Source organism: Sylvia atricapilla, chromosome 5 (genome assembly GCF_009819655.1).
Source record: "Sylvia atricapilla isolate bSylAtr1 chromosome 5, bSylAtr1.pri, whole genome shotgun sequence".
NCBI lineage: Eukaryota > Metazoa > Chordata > Aves > Passeriformes > Sylviidae > Sylvia > Sylvia atricapilla.
In genome coordinates, this window is record NC_089144.1 from 59,152,571 (window position 1) to 59,172,297 (window position 19,727).

A 19,727-nucleotide genomic window follows, 5' to 3' on the forward strand; every position below is an offset into this window, starting at 1 on the left:
TTTTCAATATTTGATTGTGGTGGTGTAGGAGATAATTAAAGGTTCTGGCCATTCTGACTTTTCTTTGGACGTCCCGATCCCTTGTCATACCATCCTTTTTTTTCCTTTTTCTTCTGAAGTAGAGTGCTGAAACAGTAGCTGTTTCTAACTATTACTTTAATAGTGTGTAACTGTATTGTTTAATGCCATGAGGATCATGATCAGTGCATCAGAGCTCACTCTGCACAGAACTCAAGAGCCTGTAAATCTGCCTGTGCTGAAAATGTTTTGCAGTGTATTCAAGGTGAGAGGATGTTGTGAATGTTGTAATTTTCCTGTTTTGGGCAACTACAGCCTCTGGCTCTGCTAAAGGTTTTTGAGGAATGAGGGCTAAAAGCCTGTGTGTCCCATGTTTCAATTACACAGGGAAGGTTGCAAAAGGCACCTGAAAAAAGAGGCTTAGAATGGGAACTGTCAAGCAAATTACCCAGCCATAAGTGCTGGTGCTACTGCTGTAACCGCTTTACAATTTTCTTCATTTCCAGGTTCAGTTGCTGGTGTCCAATCAAGATGTGGATAACTACAAGCAAATCAAGGCTGATCTTGACCAGCTACGTCTGACTGTAGAAAAATCCGAATTGTGGGTTGAGAAGAGCAGCAATTATGAGAGTGGAGAGGTGGGCGACAATCAAACCAAAGGAGGAGAAGAGCCAATGGAGGTGGGTTTAAAGCCTTTGCTTTCAGAACTGTTTCGATATTGATAGGTAGTTTTATGAGCAACTGCAAAGTTGTGGTCTGGTTAAGCAAAGTGGCAAAGTGAGAATTTGAAGTATTCTGGCTGAGCTTTAGGAACTGACAGAAAAGGAAATAACACCTGTGTTATCAATGCATTCAATGGTATGAATTTGTGGGTGCAAGTCACAGTGTGCAGCTGCACTCTGGAAATAATCTCGGAATTGTGTGCTGGCAGTTGGATTGACTTGCTGGAAGAAAAGAGGAGTAGACAGTGTCCTGCAGCTAAGGGAGAAGAGCACAATCAAACCCATGTTTTCAAACATCAAAAGTAATTCCATTCTTCACCACACAAGACTGACCTAAGAATGTTGAGATTTTGTAGGTGATCTAATATTTTAATCTCTTTGGCCCTTGTCCTACCACTTTCTCAGGATATACTCTTTTAATATTCTATACTACTTGATGTAGAACTTGAATCTAGGACCATGAAGACCTCTTTCATTATTATTTTTTTAATTTTATTTTTTTTTTAGATTTCATTTTTTGGACTTTTTTTTTATTTTACTTTTCAGTGCAAACTGAGGTCACCATTTAATCATTTAACTCCAGCATGAGCTTTTAAGAAAACACAAAGTGTTGCTGTGATTGAGGTTTATGTCATAAGAGTAGATAGAGCAGGCTTTTCCACCAACATTTATTCCCACTTTTCCCTTTTCATCAGAGTAAGTGGGGTGAGATGAACAGCTGTGATTTCTGACAAAGCATTTTCCTTGTTCTCTTTCCTTGTGCCAAGAAAGATGGGTAAGGAAGTCCCCAGGGAAGCAGAAAGCCAAGTAGAGATTATACAGCACTGTGAAGGCCACACATTAGGGAAAAGCTGGAGCCATGGAGAAGAGAGAGGATGCCTGCAAATATCTGTGACACACACGTGGCCTTTTAGATGGGAAAGAAGATTTTTTGTAGCTTCATGCAGGGTCAAATCCAACACTTCAAGGAAGAATTCCAAATTCTTGCAACAGTGTAGGTCCTACTCCTTCTCTGATCTATCTTAGCTTGATGTTCTGATACCACATCTTTCGTGGTGTCAAAATGAGGGAGGAATCTGGAGTTGGAGTTGCTTAAGTATGTAGTATTTCCTTCTTTCCTCAATCACAGCTCTAGTAGAAAATAAAATGTTCCTTTATATATTTAATAATTGAAAAGATAATAGGGAAACAGAAAACAAAATTGCATCAGAATGACAAGGTTTTTTAGCTAAAGTACATTTTTAGAGTGTAATTTATTTCCCATGGGTAGCCTTGATAGCAAAGAAACTCCAGGAAAAGGGGGCAAAACAATGTGTTTGAACCAGGGGCACTTCTCAATGGGATATTTTGAGTGTTTTTTTCCCATGAGGCACCTGTGGGTCTGTATGGATTAGCAGTGCTTCGGTAGATGCACAATATTATCTCTGGCAGATCAGAGAGATTATTGTATCAGAGCAGTAATACGTAATCTGCTGGTAATTCCCTGAGAGCTGTGCCAGGTTACAATAGCTCAGAATCTTGTCCATCTTTTTTTTTTTTTTTTCCCTGCTAAATTCTTCTTTAACAGTGAAGAGGTGTTTTTTTACCTGGAAAAAAAGTAACATTAGATAGTCAGTACTCTCTCTGAGGTCTTAAATCAGATGTAGGAGGTGTGATGCTGGGCATGATTTACAATGTGTGAAGCAGGTGGCTAGCTTTAAGCAGATAAAAATCCCATGAGATCCATGCTTCCTTGGAATGGATACTGGGTATTCAGAGCTGGATGAACCTCTCGGTCTTTAGAGAATATGCCTCAATTGCCCGTGTTTAATTTTTCCCAAACAACATTAAAGTGTGCACAAGGACTTAAATGACATTCCAGAACATTCTTGTGTTAAGCCCGAGTTTCTGTTGTCACATGAGGTCTGTTGAAAGATGTGCATAAGAGTTTAAAAATACCAATTAATTTTTTGCTTGAGTCTTCCTAGATAATTGTTTTCACCTCACTGTCATAACCTGTGGGCCTTTTTTTTTTTTTTAAGTCATATGACTCCAGAGATGGGATTTGTAGAAAAAAGACCTAATTCTTATAAAAGTATCCAGAGTTCTCCACAGGAAAAATGGTAAAACTTACATCCATGCAGGACTGTCTTGATAGGGACTGGAGATCAGAGTTGGAAAGAGTACTTCGAGTTAGGTTGGACATAAATGAGACACCCATTGGCTTAGGAAGAAATGCTGAAACCGAGCTCACATAAAAGCTCTGCTTGAGAAGGGGAAATCAGATAAAGCCTGAACACTTGTTTCTCTCTAGGAAGGGTGTTCTGGGTCTGTGTAGATACCACAGACCATGGAAAGTGTGATTTTTATTGTCTTGTTCCTGGAGGAGGTTTTGGTGGTGTAGCATCAGAAACACAGCTCTGAGGAAGAGAAACAGGCTCAGTGAAAGGACTTTAAGGTGGCATTTAGGGAGTTCCTCATCTTTTCCATCTGCTGAGAAAGTTCAGTGAGGTTTCAAGTGGTCTAACCTTTCAGCATCTCTAAGCACCCAGTGTTCCCTGACTTCCTTTCTTTTCTGGTCTGTGGCACCTTGCTTTGGTTCTGGGAATATTTGAACAAACATCATGTATAGGTTGAAGCTGTGAACTGAGAATTCTGTGTATGTCCCTCATTCCCCTGCTAAGGAAATTCAGCCTGTGGAGGGCAAAGCTGTGCCGTGGGGACACTGACATGTGCCCTGCACTGCTGTTGTGCTGGGGTGAGGGAGACTGGGCAGTGGTGAGGAACTGCTCAGACTGAATGCTGGAATCTGGAAGAAAGGATCTAAGACTGATGCAGAGTGTTATTCCAGGAATTTTATGGATAGAGGAAATAGTCTCCTTCAGAAAATATAATTTCCTAAAGTTGGGTACTCAGGTGAGAACCTTTCTCACTGAGATCTCTGTGCCTGCCTGTCCCCTGTGGAAAAGTGTGACAGGGAATGTCTATCATGGGGCGTAATGAGGCCAGATATGCAACTGAGTGTCTTTGGTATCCCAGTGGTGTGATTATCTCTTGGTAACTACATCCCTGGCATATTCTTATGGGTTCAATAAACAATTGTTTATTTTATTAAGAGAAAGGATAGATTCAGCAGTTTAATGCTGATCAGTACTTCCAGATAAGACATACAGTTTACATGGATTATAAAACTACTTTGAGGAAGGAAGAATGCTGATAAAACTAACAGGTAAATTAATCTTGGTTAACCCACAATCCCAGAACAGAGGAGGGTAGTTAATTATAGCAAAAAGCCTGAAACATCTCCCAAAGTATTGATTCAAACAGCTAGAGAGACAGCAGCCTGCATACTAACAAACCTAAACAAATAAAATCTGCTCTTGTTACATAGATCAGCACTGAACAGCAGTGCTGACACTTATAAACAGCTTCCATGGCCAAATGGTGCAGCTGTTCTTACCTCACTGGAAATTAGGACCAGATGGGATTTACAGAACTCCTGAACTTCACCATCATCTAAGAAAGTTCAGAGAGAGGTTTCAGGACGTATAAACATTCAGCTTGACGTGGATATGTTTGTTTTACTGTGTTTCTCTTTTCTAAAACAGTAAGAAGTTTGAGGACACAATGAAACTCAAAAGTACACCTGTTTCTTCTTTTTTTTTTTTTTTTCTAATGCTATTACACTGGATTACACCCTTGTGGTCATACTGTGAGTCCATCTCAAGATCTGCTAGAGATTTTTTTCATGCTTTATAATTTCAGCATTCTAAGTCCAGTATTTCAATTTAATTTTGTTTCCTGTTAAGAAAGGCTTACCACAGCTGACAGCAGAAAAACCCCCAACACTGCCAGTATTCTTAGTGGCAGTATTTGTGTACATGTTCTCCCATGTTTTGATTGAGAGATATGCATGGAAAGGTGCGTGGGTGTTGGCAGTTCCTTGCTGACTTCATTTCTCTTATTTATCATACCCAGCTGGGGCTTTCCAGGAGCCAGGGCCCAGAGCATACAGCATCATGCCTTGATGCTGCAGTTTAACATATGGCTCCTGTTTGTTTTTAAATCTTTTCCTGCATCATCCAGAGATACAGGCAGAAGCATCCCCTCTGTGGGAGGAACATCTCTAATTTCCACATGCTGCTTGTTCCTGTGCTGTTGAGAACTCCACCCTGCTTAACTGTTGAGGTTGTCTTAAGCTCTTTCTCCAGATATTTTAGTGTTCACATACACAGATTTTGTAATCTTTCCAGCTGTATTACAGGTTTTTGGAACATGTGGTCACTACTGAAATACACTTCTGGTCCATCTTCTCTCAGTTTTTAAATTCCTTCGTGTGCCTAGTCTGCAATTTAGGGATATTTCAGAATGATCAGAAGCATGAAGACATAGAGTAATTGCCTCAAATTACATTGGAAATTTAAAGCAAAGGAAGGAGTTGACTGTTAATCTTGTCACTCACTGGATAAAGAATAAATGAGTCTTTATTATCTGTGTTATATCAATTCCTTGTGAGCTGCTGTAATACTTTGCCACTTGCTGCTATTAAATACGATTAATTCATGTCAAGGAAATTGCAATAAATCTCCACTTGTCATGTGTTCTTTATTACAGGAATCAAATATCTTGAGCCCAATACAGGATGGGACCAAAAAACCTCAGATAGACAGCATTAAAAGCAATAACTACAATATTGTTAAAGAGGTTAGTATATCTGCCATGAAACTCGTTTAATTTATCTGTTTGATTAGTAGATTTAGTAATTATTTTAAAAGAAAGTGTCTTTGTTTGGTTTTGTGTGACTTGGCTGGTTTCTATTCTTGCTTGCATGCTTATTTATTTGTTTGTTTTGTTGTTTGTTTGTTTTTTTTTAATTTATAGATTTTGATTCGACTCAGCAAACTTTGTGTTCAGAATAAAAAATGTCGGAATCAACAGCAGCGTTTACTGAAAAATATGGGTGCCCACTTGGTAGTCTTGGACCTTCTGCAGATCCCCTATGAAAAGGTTATTTTCCTAATTTTAGTGGTAGAGAACATGAACTCAGGGAAGGGAAAGGCCTTGGCAGGCCAAAGAATCAATGGAAAGGTTTTTTAAAAACTGAACTGTTAGCTATGGTACAAACATGAAATGATGATATCACTTTCTACCTTAAGAATAGTGAGTTCGGGCTCAGTTTAATAGCTGCCTGCACGGTTTTATTTAAAATTTAGTATTTATCGCCTTGGGTACCTGGATGTCACAGTGCTGTCATTCCTGTACCCATTCCTGAAGCAGGCAAACCTTAGGGCCAAAAGCTTTCACGGATCAAATCTGAAATAAATTCTTTGCTTTTATGTGGACATCTCTAACCTAGTTCCACTTGCCATTTTTTTTCACAAGATAAAGTTACTTGGTACTGATTTGGTGGAACTGAGCATAGAAATGAATGAACTAGATAGGCTTTGAAAGAGTACATCTTTCTAGATCTTTTAGGAATCACTGAGAGGAGGTAAAACTTCTGCTGGGCTATGTTTTCCTGCATGCCATATTACAGACACTGGGTTCAGCTGTCATCAGTAAAATAGTGCTTGCCCATACAGGTGGTTCATCAAATTGTACTTAGGATACTACATGAGAGGAATATAAAATGGGGATGAAACTAGAGATATATTTGTGTGGGAGTATGTGTATGAACACGTGCACACATACATCTGTTTCTGTATGTAGCTAGAGAAAAGCCAAGCCTTTGCCAAAGCTTAAAACTAATGTGGAGAGACATTTTTGGTTTGTTTTGCTTTTTTCTAAATCAAGCACCTTAGCACTTTTTTAAACTAGGAAATTATAACCACACATGAAGAAATCTTACTTTGATTTTATGCTCCTACCTGTGATTCCCTATGGTGAAATTGATTCACAGTAAGGTACAGCTGCCAATGGACTCTCAAGGAAACTATGTCAGTTACTTTTGCCACAGGGAGAATTCCTGCCCTATAAAGGCTCAGGAGAATTAATTTATTCCTGACCAAATTGATGTTGTATGGTTTTAACAAGTATGTTTAGGTATAACCAGCTGATTTTGTTTGTCCTTTCTTCCTGCAGAGTGATGAAAAGATGAATGAAGTTATGAATCTAGCCCACACTTTTCTTCAGAATTTCTGTCGAGGAAACCCTCAGAATCAAGTTCTCCTCCACAAAAATCTCAACTTGTTCTTAACTCCAGGGGTAAGTATTTAATTTGAAATAGAATATGATAATTGGAATTAAATTTGGGTGTTTGCTGAAACATCCCAGTGCTAAATAAATAATTTCACCAAATTATGCCTCCCATCCCCTCTCCTCTCTCATTTCCCTTAGCGTTGCTTTTTGTGTAATTTGCCTTAATGTTGCCATTTTAAAAGTGAAAAACAAAAAAAGCTGTGGGGTTTACTCGAAGGGTCTATGAATGTGTGTCACATCACTGTGTTGAACTTGACTTTGATTTTATTCATCCTGACTCACTCACTGATGGACTGTAAAGTTAAGGTAGAATATACTGTGACTGCTGTCATAAACCCTGTGTGACAACAGAATCAGATCCATACATTTTTGTTGAGGATGCTCCCATTTGATTCAACTGATCTAAAGTCTGACCTTCTATTAAATCATCTTTACGATACACCTTTTTATCACAACCCCTTTGTATATATTTGTGTGTGTTTACAGACATATTCATATAGAATGACACTTGCTCATTGGATCTACTGAGCAAACCATGCTTTTATTGGGAGTTGTGAGTTTGAAGATTGCAGACCCTGGCCTGTACACATTAGGAACCATTATTCTGTTTTTTATATATGCTCTTTTGTGACACTAGTGAACAGCTCTGAGCTGACCACAGTGGGGACCAGAGCCCAGATTCCATCACATCCCACAAGTACCAAGTGTGGAGCCAGCTTGCACTTGTATTTCTGTTCTTTTGAAGCTGATTTCCTGATCATCCATCTCACTTACTGTGCTTTTGTGCACATTGTGGGGCAAACTTGATGTGGATTCCTATTCAGATGACACTAAACAGACACGTATACTCTAGGAGCACACCTGACCCTCAAGAGCCTTTAACCCAAGGGACCAACCTAGAGCAAAAGCCCCAAGAATTCAGAGTCTGGGTGCTGTGTCCTCAACAGCATCCCTTCTTTCTCCAGATCTGTTCCTCTTGTTCCATGCTGCTCATGGATACACAGCCCTAGGCTCCCTCTGGAGTTAATGTCAAAAGAGACATTCTCTTTGAGACCATCAGGCTGCATGTGCAGGGACTTGCCTGCTAGAAATGCCTCCTCTGTGAGCCCCAGAGCAGCTCATCATCTCATTTGGTGGCCTCATTGCAAGGTTTGATGGTGAGTGAGGCCAGTGTGGTCCCAGGTATCTCGTATTCCAAAGCTCCTGCAGAGTGCTCTAGCAGTGTAGTGTGTATGTGTGTGTGTGTGTGTGTGTTCACCTTCCACAGAGACATAGGTTTGGTTTATGCCCCCTTTAGGACTGTTTGTACTCATAGGGAAGTGTGGAGAAATCCCCATAAAACTGGAAGCTGGACCTTGAGATCACTGAAAAAGATTTCTCCAGTTTTCCTTTACCAGTGAGCCTTCCTCTACTCGAGAATCCCATGCCTCTCTCAATCTCAAAGCAGATCTGCTGTGCTCATGAGGCTGTTTTTGATCTGTTCAGCTCCTGGAAGCTGAGACCATGAGGCACATCTTCATGAATAATTACCTCCTGTGCAATGAGATCAGCGAGAGGGTGGTGCAGCACTTTGTGCACTGCATCGAGACCCACGGCCGGCACGTGGAGTACCTGCGATTCCTGCAGACCATCGTCAAGGCAGATGGCAAATACGTGAAGAAGTGCCAGGACATGGTAATGACAGAGGTAGGCAAAGTCTTCACATGTTAATCACTTGAGATTTTTGAGGCTGTTTTTCCTGCTCTTGATACCAATGAGATATAATGGCATCCTCGCTTCAGAATTTTAAGCGGCGTCACAAATAATGAATATTTTAGCAGACGTTTTGGGGAGTTTGATCTAATTTTGTAAGGCCATCTGTATAACTACTAGAAAGAAAACATGAGTGTTAGCATGGTGATACAGAGATGTCTATTTGTAGATGATGTAGCATGGAAATCTCAGAGTTACATAAACCTTCATTTTCCTGTAATGTAATTTAGGATCCCTTTTATCCACTCTTGTGGCATGAGTTTGCCATACAAGAGACTCTTACCTCTATGGATTTGTCTAAATAGTGTTGTAGACCCTTTTTTTGGCATGTATCAATCTAAATCCTAGTTTCTGCTGGTTTTGGGGGGTTTTGTTTTATTTCAGAGCATTTCTGTGAGGGTCAGTAGAGCTGCTCTAGCTTTAACTAGCTGGATTCAGAGTCTGACCCAGTAAATTCAACCAAGTGGTTTGTGGAAAAATCTTTATGCCAATAAATTTCCTAGGAAAATACCTAATTGACTTTCTCTGCAATTAGGATTTGATATATTGTGAGCATGATAAATGAAGTCTTCAACTTGCAGACACTTGTGCATTTAACTGTAATTATGCTAAGAGTTCCTTGAGATTAGTAAGTGGGTAAAGTTGAATATGGTGAAAAATCATGGTAGGATTACAGTCCAAGGAACATTTTTTATTTGCTTCACCAAGTGCTTTTTTTTTGGCTTGGTTTGTTTTTTTAAGAGATGTCTTCACAAAGGAATCAGAGAGAAGCTTTCGTTTTTTTGTGGTATGAACAAAACAAAATCCCACTGAAATTTTATTCCACAGCAACAAGAGGAAAAACTTCTAATTAAGAAAATAAAGCTCCTGCCTACATGGATAACCTTTAATGAAATTCACCTCAACCTTTTCAATTTGACTGAAGTATTTTAACATGCAATATCAATTACAAGCCTTTGATTTACGTAATTCAAACACTTCTTGTGCCTTTGTGGTTTTAGATTTTTCTGCTTCCACCGAAGGCTCTTGTAGAGGGTTTTTTTTGTCATGAAATAAATTTTTCAGATTTTTCTCAATTTCAATATAATTTTGCTATTTACCTATAGCAGCACAAAGATAAACTGTCATATTACATTTTCAAGCTGACTCCATGATGAAAGTAGAAATGAACTTGGATATGGCATTCACATCGTAAGTCCTGCAGGAGTTTCCTGAGGGGAGGGAGCAACCCTGTTTTGATGACATAGGTTAAGATAATGATCTGTTTTTCAAAAAGTAGGAAATTACAGGTAAGTAATTACAATTTTTTAGAAAAGGATGCTAATTGTGAAACTTGAATGGCACTTGAATGGCAATCCACTCTATAGGGAACAAATGACTGGAACTTGGCACAGAGTTGGGACAGTTTCTCTATAGGCAACTGAGATGCACTTTGTGACCTTAAACAAGTGCTGTAGCTTTTCCTGTGCCTCCAGATGGGGCACATAAACAATTTACCACACAACAAGATAGAATATGACTGTACAGCTTGCCTCAGCTCCTCCTGCATATTCGTTCACCCACAGGAAGTATATTGTAGCTTATTCCTTTTTACTGGGAGTTCTAGAAAACTAAATGTTTAAATGAAAAAACTAAATGAAAAATGTTCTAGAAAGTGCACGTAAGATGAAGGAGCACCATAGCAAGAGAATACTGTCATAAAATCCATTGGACATCCCCAATTTGGCTGATTCCCTTGTTCTCACCTCCTTGGTCTCCATGTTTGCAATGATGTTTACCAACCTGGAAGGTTCCTTAGGATGCTTTTTCTCATTACAAGCAGGCTTTGAGGTTCCTGGCAGAACCCTGCCTGTCAGTGCAAACACTATTAGAGGAGGGAAAGCAGAATTTACTTTGGGCCAGATCAATGTGGCAGCAGAGTCTTCTATTACCTGTAGTATTCTGAAGTAATATTTTGCAGAGTATCAACAGCTGCTGCAATACTGGACAGCCTTTATTATATTACCACAGAATTCTAAACTTGCTGAAAATGTACTTTAATGGCAGAAAATGCTGCTGGGTTGTTTTGCCCTAAGCTCTCATCCCTTTAATTTTTTTTTTCTGTACTGTGGATTGTCCTGAAAATGTCTGAAAAGTTGTGGGTATAGAAATACTGTAGAAACCCAAAGATAAATGAGAAGTAGGAATTGCAGGAAAGACTGAATTCACAATTCACTCCAGCCAAATGTCAAAGTAAAAATAAGCAAGAAGCAGGGAAAGCACAAACAGAAAAGCTGTGAATTCAAAATTTGAAGTGTTGAAACCCTGGAAAGTGTAATGAAATGTTTCTTGACTTTTCATTCTGGGAGACTAATTTTAATTCCTGTTCTTGCTGCTTTCCCATTTCTCAGCAACTCCAGCAAGCTTTATGACTACCCTTGAATTGAGTAAGCTGGGATTTCATATCAAATATGGACTGGAATAGGTCAAGTGCCTAATTCCCAAAATAAGTGTGATTTTTGAGCTGCCAGGGTGTGTTCTGTACTAGGAGGGGTTTGTGGGAGCTTATTTCACCCACACTGAGAGTGGATTCAGCTTCAAAGGACAGTGATGGAGAGAGGATTCCAAACAGAGTTAGAACAAAGCTCTTCAGTGAGATGTGCTGAGATGGGGCTGCTGGCATCCAGCGCCGCTCTGGATCCTCTGGAGATGAGCAGAGCACTTGTAGCAGAATCAAACCTTTGTCACATACACCAGTTTTCTGTTAAATGGAAGTGCTGACATGACACTGACAAAGGCATGACCCACCTGCCAAATTTGCACAGGATGGGAAGAATCTCCCTTTGTTTCCAGTACTTAGCAAGGGTGGGGAGAAGCTGGGTTCAGTTCCTGGTGAGACACAGGCTTTTTGTGTGAGGTGGTGTGGAAGATTTAATCTCACTGCACCTCAAGTGCCTATCTATGAAACAGAGATAATAATGCATCCTGGCCTCCCAGCAGGAGGTGAGGATAATTAATTAACTTCACACAAACATTGAGACGGTAGGAATAATAAGGATGGCACGCTGTCTTAGGTAAAGACAGAGCTACATAGAAATTAAACCTCAAATTCACCTTGCATTAGTGTGAGTTATTCCAGATTTGCACTTATGTTGATAAGAGCAGAAGTTTGCCTTGGATATTGTTTTGACACATCCATTTGGCAAACCACATCAGACTAAACTTTGTTTTGCTGTTTGGTTTTTAGCTAGAGAGTCTTCCCATACTTAGAGATAAAATAAGAAATTAAGCAAATCATAGAATCATTTAGGTTGGAAAAGGCCTTTAAAATCCATGAGTCCAAAACGACCGCAGTGCAGGGTGCTCAGAACCTTGTGATCTCTTTCTCAGCTGATTAATGGCGGCGAGGATGTGTTGATATTCTACAACGACAGAGCATCCTTCCCAGTGCTGCTGCAGATGATGTGCTCGGAGCGAGACCGAGCCGACGAGAGCGGCCCCTTGGCCTATCACATCACCCTGGTGGAACTGCTGGCCGCCTGCACCGAGGGCAAGAACGTCTACACGGAGATCAAGTGCAACTCACTGCTGCCCCTGGATGACATCGTGAGGGTGGTGACCCATGATGACTGCATTCCTGAGGTGCGATTCACGGCACCAGGAAGGAGACTTAGCGTTTTTTAGAAACGCAGGCAGTATTTTATTGTTTGTAATGTACTGACAAGTTGAATATTTGCACAGGAAACGGGCTGGAAATGGGTGGTGCCTCTTAAGGTGAAGAAGTGAGAAAGGGTAGACAGTATTTATTCTGCAGAAAATTCCTTGTCCTTAATGCTCTGTTTGTCAGCTTTTCAGATGCCTTGTTTTGTTTTGGGTTTGTCCAGCCACAGTCAGAGTTTAATGCTCTCATAACTTCTGGTTGAAGCTGTGAAGACCTGGCTGAGTGTTGGGTTAAGCCAATGTCTTGCCACTGCCTGAATTTCTTGGAAATGATGGATAAAATGCTGTCCATGCTGAAGTCAGTGGGAACTTGGGTGAAGTCTCACTTTTTTAAACTCAATTGCAGTCCTGCGAATGTTTTTATTCACTGCATATGAAGGCACAATTCTGCATGTGTCATGCTAAAGACTGTGATATTACCTGCTGGAAAAATGGAGCTCAAAAAGCAGAACTGGGACCCATAGGAGTTAAAACTCCCTCTGTGCCATGGAAATTGCCCTTGTGATCAAATGATCCTATTACTAAAAAGAAATATGTTTGCTGTGCCCAAAAGTTCCCCTTAACATTAATTTCAACAGATGGTAATTAGAAAAAAAAAATCCAAAACAAAAGAAACCTAAAGATCTGATCAGAGTTTTCTCTTCACTGCATTAAACATATGCAACTATCTCATCTCCCTTGACCGTGACAAGAAATTTTGAGTGCATTTGCATATGTTTATATTTAATCTATACATTTTGGGCACTGGATATCCATTTTTATGCTGTGCACATGCAGACTTGTCATTCCAGAGAGGAGTGCAACTGCAGTCCTCCTCCTAAGCCTTGTGCTGCCATTGCTGCAGTCCCAGTGCGACACAACCTTTCTCTGCCATTTAGATCCCAAATGCAAGTGCTGCATTAGGATTGTGGAAATACAGGGACTTCAGTCTCAGCTCTGCAAAAGACTTTTTATTTTATATTTGACAAGCCTATCACAAGGCTTCAACCTGCTGCAGTCAACTGGCAAGTGCAGGAGTGTCCTGCATTTTGACAGCCTCTGGCTTTGGAGCCAGGCCTTGCTGGTCCTAATATCAGTTAAATACCAGAATCATTGCTGGCTTGTTTTGTGGGGGTTTTGTCATTAGAGTAAGGGTGTTTGCAAAACCTTGTAATTTTTCTTCCCGTGGTCTTTCAGTAAACACATTAAGACATGTGTTGCTCTGCTTCTCCCTAAATCTTCAGAACCAAACATATGCATTATTATGGTTATGAATGTGTGTTAATACTGTTAGTGAAGGTTTATCTTTATTGTTCAGTATTTTTGCAGATAGAAAACATTATGTTAATTGTTTTTACTGTCCATTTCATAGTGATTGTGTTTTTGCTGTTCCTGCAGGTGAAAATTGCCTATGTTAATTTTGTTAACCATTGTTATGTGGACACTGAAGTAGAAATGAAAGAAATCTATGCCAGTAACCATATCTGGAAACTTTTTGAGAACTTCCTTGTTGATATGGCAAGGGTAAGCTTCACTAGGTGTTAAATATTACAGAATGGTCATGGGTGACATCTGAACTGGCAGTAATGGGATTTTTGTGAACTTCATCTATTTTGTTAACTAATTTTGTTTAAAGTTGACAATAGGATAGGTGTGATTGGTTGGTTTGTTTGTTTAACAAACAGTCATTTCTATGATCTTTATCATCATTTAACCTACTAATTACTAGCAGCCTTCTCTTTCTAAAAGGGCATCTTGGAACCTGTGCCTTTCTCTTTTCTTACAGAGAAATAAATTGGGTGAGTGTACATGGTTGAGAGCCTGTGTACATCTTTTGGTAATGTGTGTTACATGTCATTATGGTGGTGACTAAAAAAACCCCATGTCTGTAATCTCTTCCTTTATTCTGCTGTTATAATGAGGATCAGGGATCGAGATCTTCTCTGGCTTGTGTTCCTTCTTTAGTTGCTATTTTTGTCTTTTATTCTCCTGTCACTGCATTCTCATTGCTGATGTGAAAGGCAGGTGTAGAGCTGTGGTCCCTCAGAATACTAATTCAAATATAAATTACAGCTGCAAGATGACAGGGCACAGTCAGTACCACAGGCCTGCCATTCCTGTGGTCCTCAGTGAGCCTCATGGTGTCAGTACTTGTTGAATTAAATTTTAAGTTACTAGTTGAATTAAGCTTCCTTTCCCAGGGATTTTGAAGGCAGAAAACAAGAGCAATCTTATGACTTCCACAGGGATTAAATACAATAGTAGATCCATGAGGGGAAGCTAGTGTGATGTGATGATTACAGCCTGTACGACACATCCTTTTCTAGGAGGTTAATGCTTCTTGTAATTATAAATAATTACAATATTAATGACAAACAATGGTGTTGCTCTTTCTATTCAAGAAGTAGAACTATGGGGTTTTGGTTTTTTTCCAGTCCATGGTCCATTACATTTTGTAATACTTTAGTTCTCACTGCTTGCATTCTTCATTTCATTGAAATGAAGGAAAAAAGGTAAAGAATCTCAGTTTAGTCCTGCAGCAGACATTGACCCCAAAGTAATATTGTGCCACAAAATAATTCCTGTGAGACCTATTGGGAGAAAGTATCATGAATTTTAGCTAAAAGAAGAAGGAATGCAGAGACTTGGGCTGTACGATAGGCACTGGGACCTGTTAATTTCTCTCTGAAACAAAAACCTTATACATGGCTGGGGTTTTTTGTTTGTTTTGGGTTTGTTTGTTTTTTGGTTTTTGTTTTTGGGGGTTTTTTTAACCTTTTCATTTTTCCCTGGGAGCAGGTTAAGGCAGGGATATTTGTGCTCTCTTTTATTGGTGGTAGTCATTTTCAGCAGTAATTAGTCCTCTACAAACCCTGTTTTCTTGCTGTTTTGTCCCTGTGGTTATGTTACACAGTGAGTGCCCTACTGGACAAAACAACCTGGGTTGAAAATTAAGATGAGAAACATCCTTGGAGGAGCATTCTGACTTTTAACCTTACTGGTTTTACCTCAAGAAGTATTTCCTTGTATTTAATTCCCTTTCTGGGTTGACCTTTTCTGGCTTGTCCTGACCCTGACTTTCCAAACAGACTATCCCTCCTCCCTAGCCCTTAAACGTGGCCAATTTTCTGTGCCCCTGGGCTAGAAGCAGGCAAGTAGAAAGACAGGCTCTATCCAGGTTTTCTCTCAAGGGCCTGGAGACAAACTGCACTGTGCTAAATGCTGGGGGCTTGTCCTGATGCTGGTGACCATCGAGCTTGTTTCACATACCCCTCTCTTAAGAGAAACTAGACCCCAGGTCTTCAGATGTGAAGAGGGAAAATGCTGCATTTTGTGTGTGGGGTCTGCTGGCAAAATGCAGCTTTATTCTGCTCTCCTGCGAGTGTGTCAGAAGTGCTCTGGCCTGTCCTGCTCTCCAGCCATGGATAGCTGTGTTTTCCACGTTATGGAGTGTATTTGTTCAGATTCGGTGCTCTGGGGCCCCAGCAGAGCCCATGTGTTATAAATACATCAGCGTTCTGTACCTATCAGGACAGTTAGAATGCTGTCAGCCTCATGAAAGATGTTACAATAGCTTTCAAAGCATTTAGAAAAAGAGCCCTTTGATCCTCTGTGTTCCAGTGAGCTAAAAGGGACGCTTTTGCATGGGGGAAGGGGAAACTCTTTTTCTTTTAGCTGCTACAAATGCCTGGCAGTGGGTGAGTTTGTAAGCTTTGAGTCTTTATTGGAGAGCACCAAGGTGAAAGACGGAGAGTGTTATCCTCAGGTTGGATTCCTTCTGTTGCAGATATATATTTTAAAAAAAAAAAAAAAAAAAGGAACTGATTTTTTATCTGTTTCTGGTTTGAGGAAGGAAATATTTAGTCCCCAGTTGTCATTTTCCTTTCAACAACCTGATACATTGCAAAGCAGGCATGAGGTGGATCCGTGTATAAACTGGGTGTGCCAAAAACTGTCGGCCTTTCAAAGACACCCTGTTTCTACAGCTTCTGCCAACCTACTTTCTGCTGGGTGTGACTTGCAGCCTTGTGCTGAGCAAAGTGGGTGCTGCTGAAGGAAAGGCTTCCCTTTCCTGCGTGTGGCCCAGCCTGCGTAAGTCAGCAGCTGTAGTCTGAGCAGGATTAAAGATAAGAGCTGGGGATCTGACAGCTGTAAAGTCATCTTGGCTTTCTCTGCAGAATTTTTTAAGTATTATTCATGTGAGTTTTGGTCCCAAAGCTTCTTAAGGGGTTTTTAAACACTGCTTTCTCAATCCTCATCTGCATTTCATGCATTTCGTTTATTATTTTTTTTTCTTCCACGGAGGAAGATCTTTCAGTCCCCAAAGGGTAGAGGGATAAGGACAAATGAGAGGATTTCCAAATTCCTTCTGTGCTGGGAATTTTTCAGGCCGGTGTTGGAGCAGAGTGGCATTCCCACATATGGCTCTGCTTTTCAGGCAGCTGAAGGGGAAAGCTTAAAAGTGTTCTGGAATTTAGTTTTGGTGATTTCTGCATTCACTGTGCTAGCATTGCACAGCTCCCTGTCTTCCTATTTGGATTGCAAGTGCTGAGCTCAGAGCTACTGGTTCCAGCCAAAATTGGCATGTAGATTAATTAAAATCAAAAGAACTTCCAGAGATTTTTTTGTTCCATGATCTCTTAAAAAAAAATTAAGCTTTGATTATTTGAATTATTTACCTTCATGAGGACTGGGGGTCGTGGTGGTGTCACAGTTTTCCCAAAACAGAAGGGCTGATGAGTTTGCTGTTTCATTTTAGCCACTCTTGCTTCCCCCTTCAAAATCTTTCCTGGGGTGATAAAAAATGCGCTCTGTGGAGGCATGACTGATTTATCTGACACATTTTAGATGAGCAGACAAACAAACTCCTCAAGGTACCTCATTTGTCTAAGTCTGAAGTAATCTTTGGTTATTCCTCTGCCTTCTACATGACAATGCTTGTGTGCTAGACCCAAGGTACTTCTGTGTTCCCCTGAGCTCCATCACACCCTGAACACAGGTGCTTTTGGATGTCATGTCAGTAAACCTCCTTAAAACATTCCTGGTGAAATTGCTGTCTTATAGTGACAGTGGTAGTGTGTAATTAGAGAGAATCTTTGCCCTGTGTGAGATTCAGGTGCTGTGGATTATCTCTCTGCTTCTGTCACCAACTTTTCCCTGCGACCTTAAGCAATTCAATCAGCTTCTCTGGACTCCCCATCCCTGAAGAGATGTAATGGTAAGTGTGTGCCACTCAGGTTTGGGGTTACGTGTTAAATGCACAGATGGCAATGAAAAGGTTACCCCTGGAGTTTTTGTATGCAAAATAAATTCTGCTTTTGCATAGATTCCCTAGAACATTGCAGTCGTCTCTGGCTTGCGTAGGTGAGAGAGAAAACAACTCTGCCTTCATTTCTTGTTAAACATCACTACAACTGCTTATTTAAAGGCTGTTGAAGAGGTAGTATGACTACAGTCTGTACTACTTATTTGTCCAGTCTTGCCTTTCTCACTGTTTTTGGCTCTCTGTAGACTCCTTTCAGTACTGTGTACACTGACACATGCAAAGTCAACATGCCTCTGTATAGACGTTCACAAGTGTTGAAGAGGAATAAAGGAAATACTGAAGGATGTAATCCACACCAGTAATTTTTCCCTTTAAGTGTGACATCTTTACGCAGCAACAAACTTTAAGTGTCGTACCAAAGGGAGTCTTCAGGAACCTTTTGTACAAATCTTCCCACTTCCTCCCACCATTTAATCATCCTTCTGTGCTCCAGAGTTGTCCTGGTATCATCCATTCCCTTCTTTCATTATTTTAGCTTGGCTTCTGTATTTTCCCCATGTGGCTTCCCAAAGAAATGCTGCCTCTCTTCCAGTACTGTCCTAAAGCCTGTTGGTATTGAATGTGCTGTTTCCCTTCTTTCCCTCCTTTTAAACATTTTTCCTGCAAATGAGCTTCACCTTTGCCCCTCAGTTGTGGTGATTAATTGTTGAGAGAAGCTAAATGTTGTATGAAATCCTTCTAACTTCAGTTGTTTATGTCTCATCTGTCTCTGAAGCATCTTCCAACCAACCCTGCAATGGGAAGAAAGGTCCATTTTCTTCTTGAATCTGTCTAAATGTGTAAGTGGCATGCAGTGTGCTGATTTAGGGGGATCTTTGCATCATAATGTGGGAAAGAAGAGACAGGCAGCCAGAAAGAACTAGTTCAGAAGAGAAGGGTGGACCTCCAAGAAGAAAGATAAGCTATAATCCAGCTTCAACTCTAATATAGTTCTCTCTCATACTATATAAAAACCTTTTGTTTTTACTTTAAGAACAAATATCAGATGTGTTGTAATAAATACAAAATAACAAGGCTTGCTTATTGGGGAGACCTAAATCTCATTGTTTCCTCCTCCTTCCCTGCAGGTTTGTAACACAACCACGGATCGTAAACACGCAGACACGTCTCTGGAGAAATATGTCACTGAGCCTGTCATGAGCATTGTGAGTGGCTTCTTCAATTCACCCTTTTCAGATAACAGCACCAGCCTCCAGGTAAGGAGAAGAGACACAGACAAATAAGTTATTCATATTGTTAATGAGATACCTCCTGCCACCTGCACAGGAATGCTGTTTCTTTTCATCCTCCTTTAATTTCTCTGTCCCCTCTCATGCCACTGACTACCAGCTTAATCCCTCATTAAAACACTTAATTCTTCATTTTAATCACTTACATCTCGAACCAGTAGACAGCTCAATGTGGTCAGAGTTACTTCTAGCTCTTGTGAATTCACTGGAGGGGGTGTCCTTGCAGAAAAATCTTTGTGTGAGGGAGATGCTGTATCCTGTGACAGAAGGGACACATGCCTGAGAACAAGAAAAACTCCTCTGTCCTTCTGGTGTGTACTGTGTTTGCTTGATATTAGTGGCAATCTGAGGAAAAATTGCATGATTTGGCTTTTTTAGAAGTGCAGCATTGATTTCTGCTCCTGCCAGACCTAAAGATAAAAGAGAATTTAATGGAGCTATAACTTGAATCTACAAGCTAAAACCCCCTTGGTTTACATTGTGTCAAACTCCAGGGCACCTGTGAGGAGATCCTTAAGGGTAAAATTCTGTGTTTGTTTTTATTTCCAGACACACCAGCCTGTTTTTATTCAGCTGCTGCAGTCTGCTTTTAGAATTTACAACTGTACCTGGCCAAACCCAACACAGAAAGCCTCAGTGGAGTCCTGCATCAAGACTTTGGCTGAAGTGGGTAGGTGCCAGGTTTTACTTTGGTTATTGCTCTTCATGTTTAAGGATTAGATTCGAAGTTTAACGGTTTTTAATTTGACTCTGACCATTGTGAAATTGTGTCAGTAGAGATTTCAGAAATCCCACTTTCTGAGGCTAAATTCTTCCTCGTTTTAT

At 40.3% G+C, this 19,727-nt stretch overlaps 1 protein-coding gene across 1 annotated transcript in view; it reads left to right on the forward strand.

Annotated features, from left to right (window-relative positions):
• Positions 1 to 19,727, forward strand: part of ITPR2 (inositol 1,4,5-trisphosphate receptor type 2) — a 248,309-nt gene that overhangs the window by 102,068 nt on the left and 126,514 nt on the right. The window contains exons 28-36 of the mRNA XM_066319661.1: positions 525 to 698; positions 5,334 to 5,423; positions 5,601 to 5,726; positions 6,801 to 6,923; positions 8,403 to 8,603; positions 12,039 to 12,290; positions 13,746 to 13,871; positions 18,741 to 18,869; positions 19,452 to 19,572. Coding sequence (XP_066175758.1) covers positions 525 to 698; positions 5,334 to 5,423; positions 5,601 to 5,726; positions 6,801 to 6,923; positions 8,403 to 8,603; positions 12,039 to 12,290; positions 13,746 to 13,871; positions 18,741 to 18,869; positions 19,452 to 19,572 — 1,342 coding nt within the window. The remainder of the gene's footprint in view (positions 1 to 524; positions 699 to 5,333; positions 5,424 to 5,600; positions 5,727 to 6,800; positions 6,924 to 8,402; positions 8,604 to 12,038; positions 12,291 to 13,745; positions 13,872 to 18,740; positions 18,870 to 19,451; positions 19,573 to 19,727) is intronic.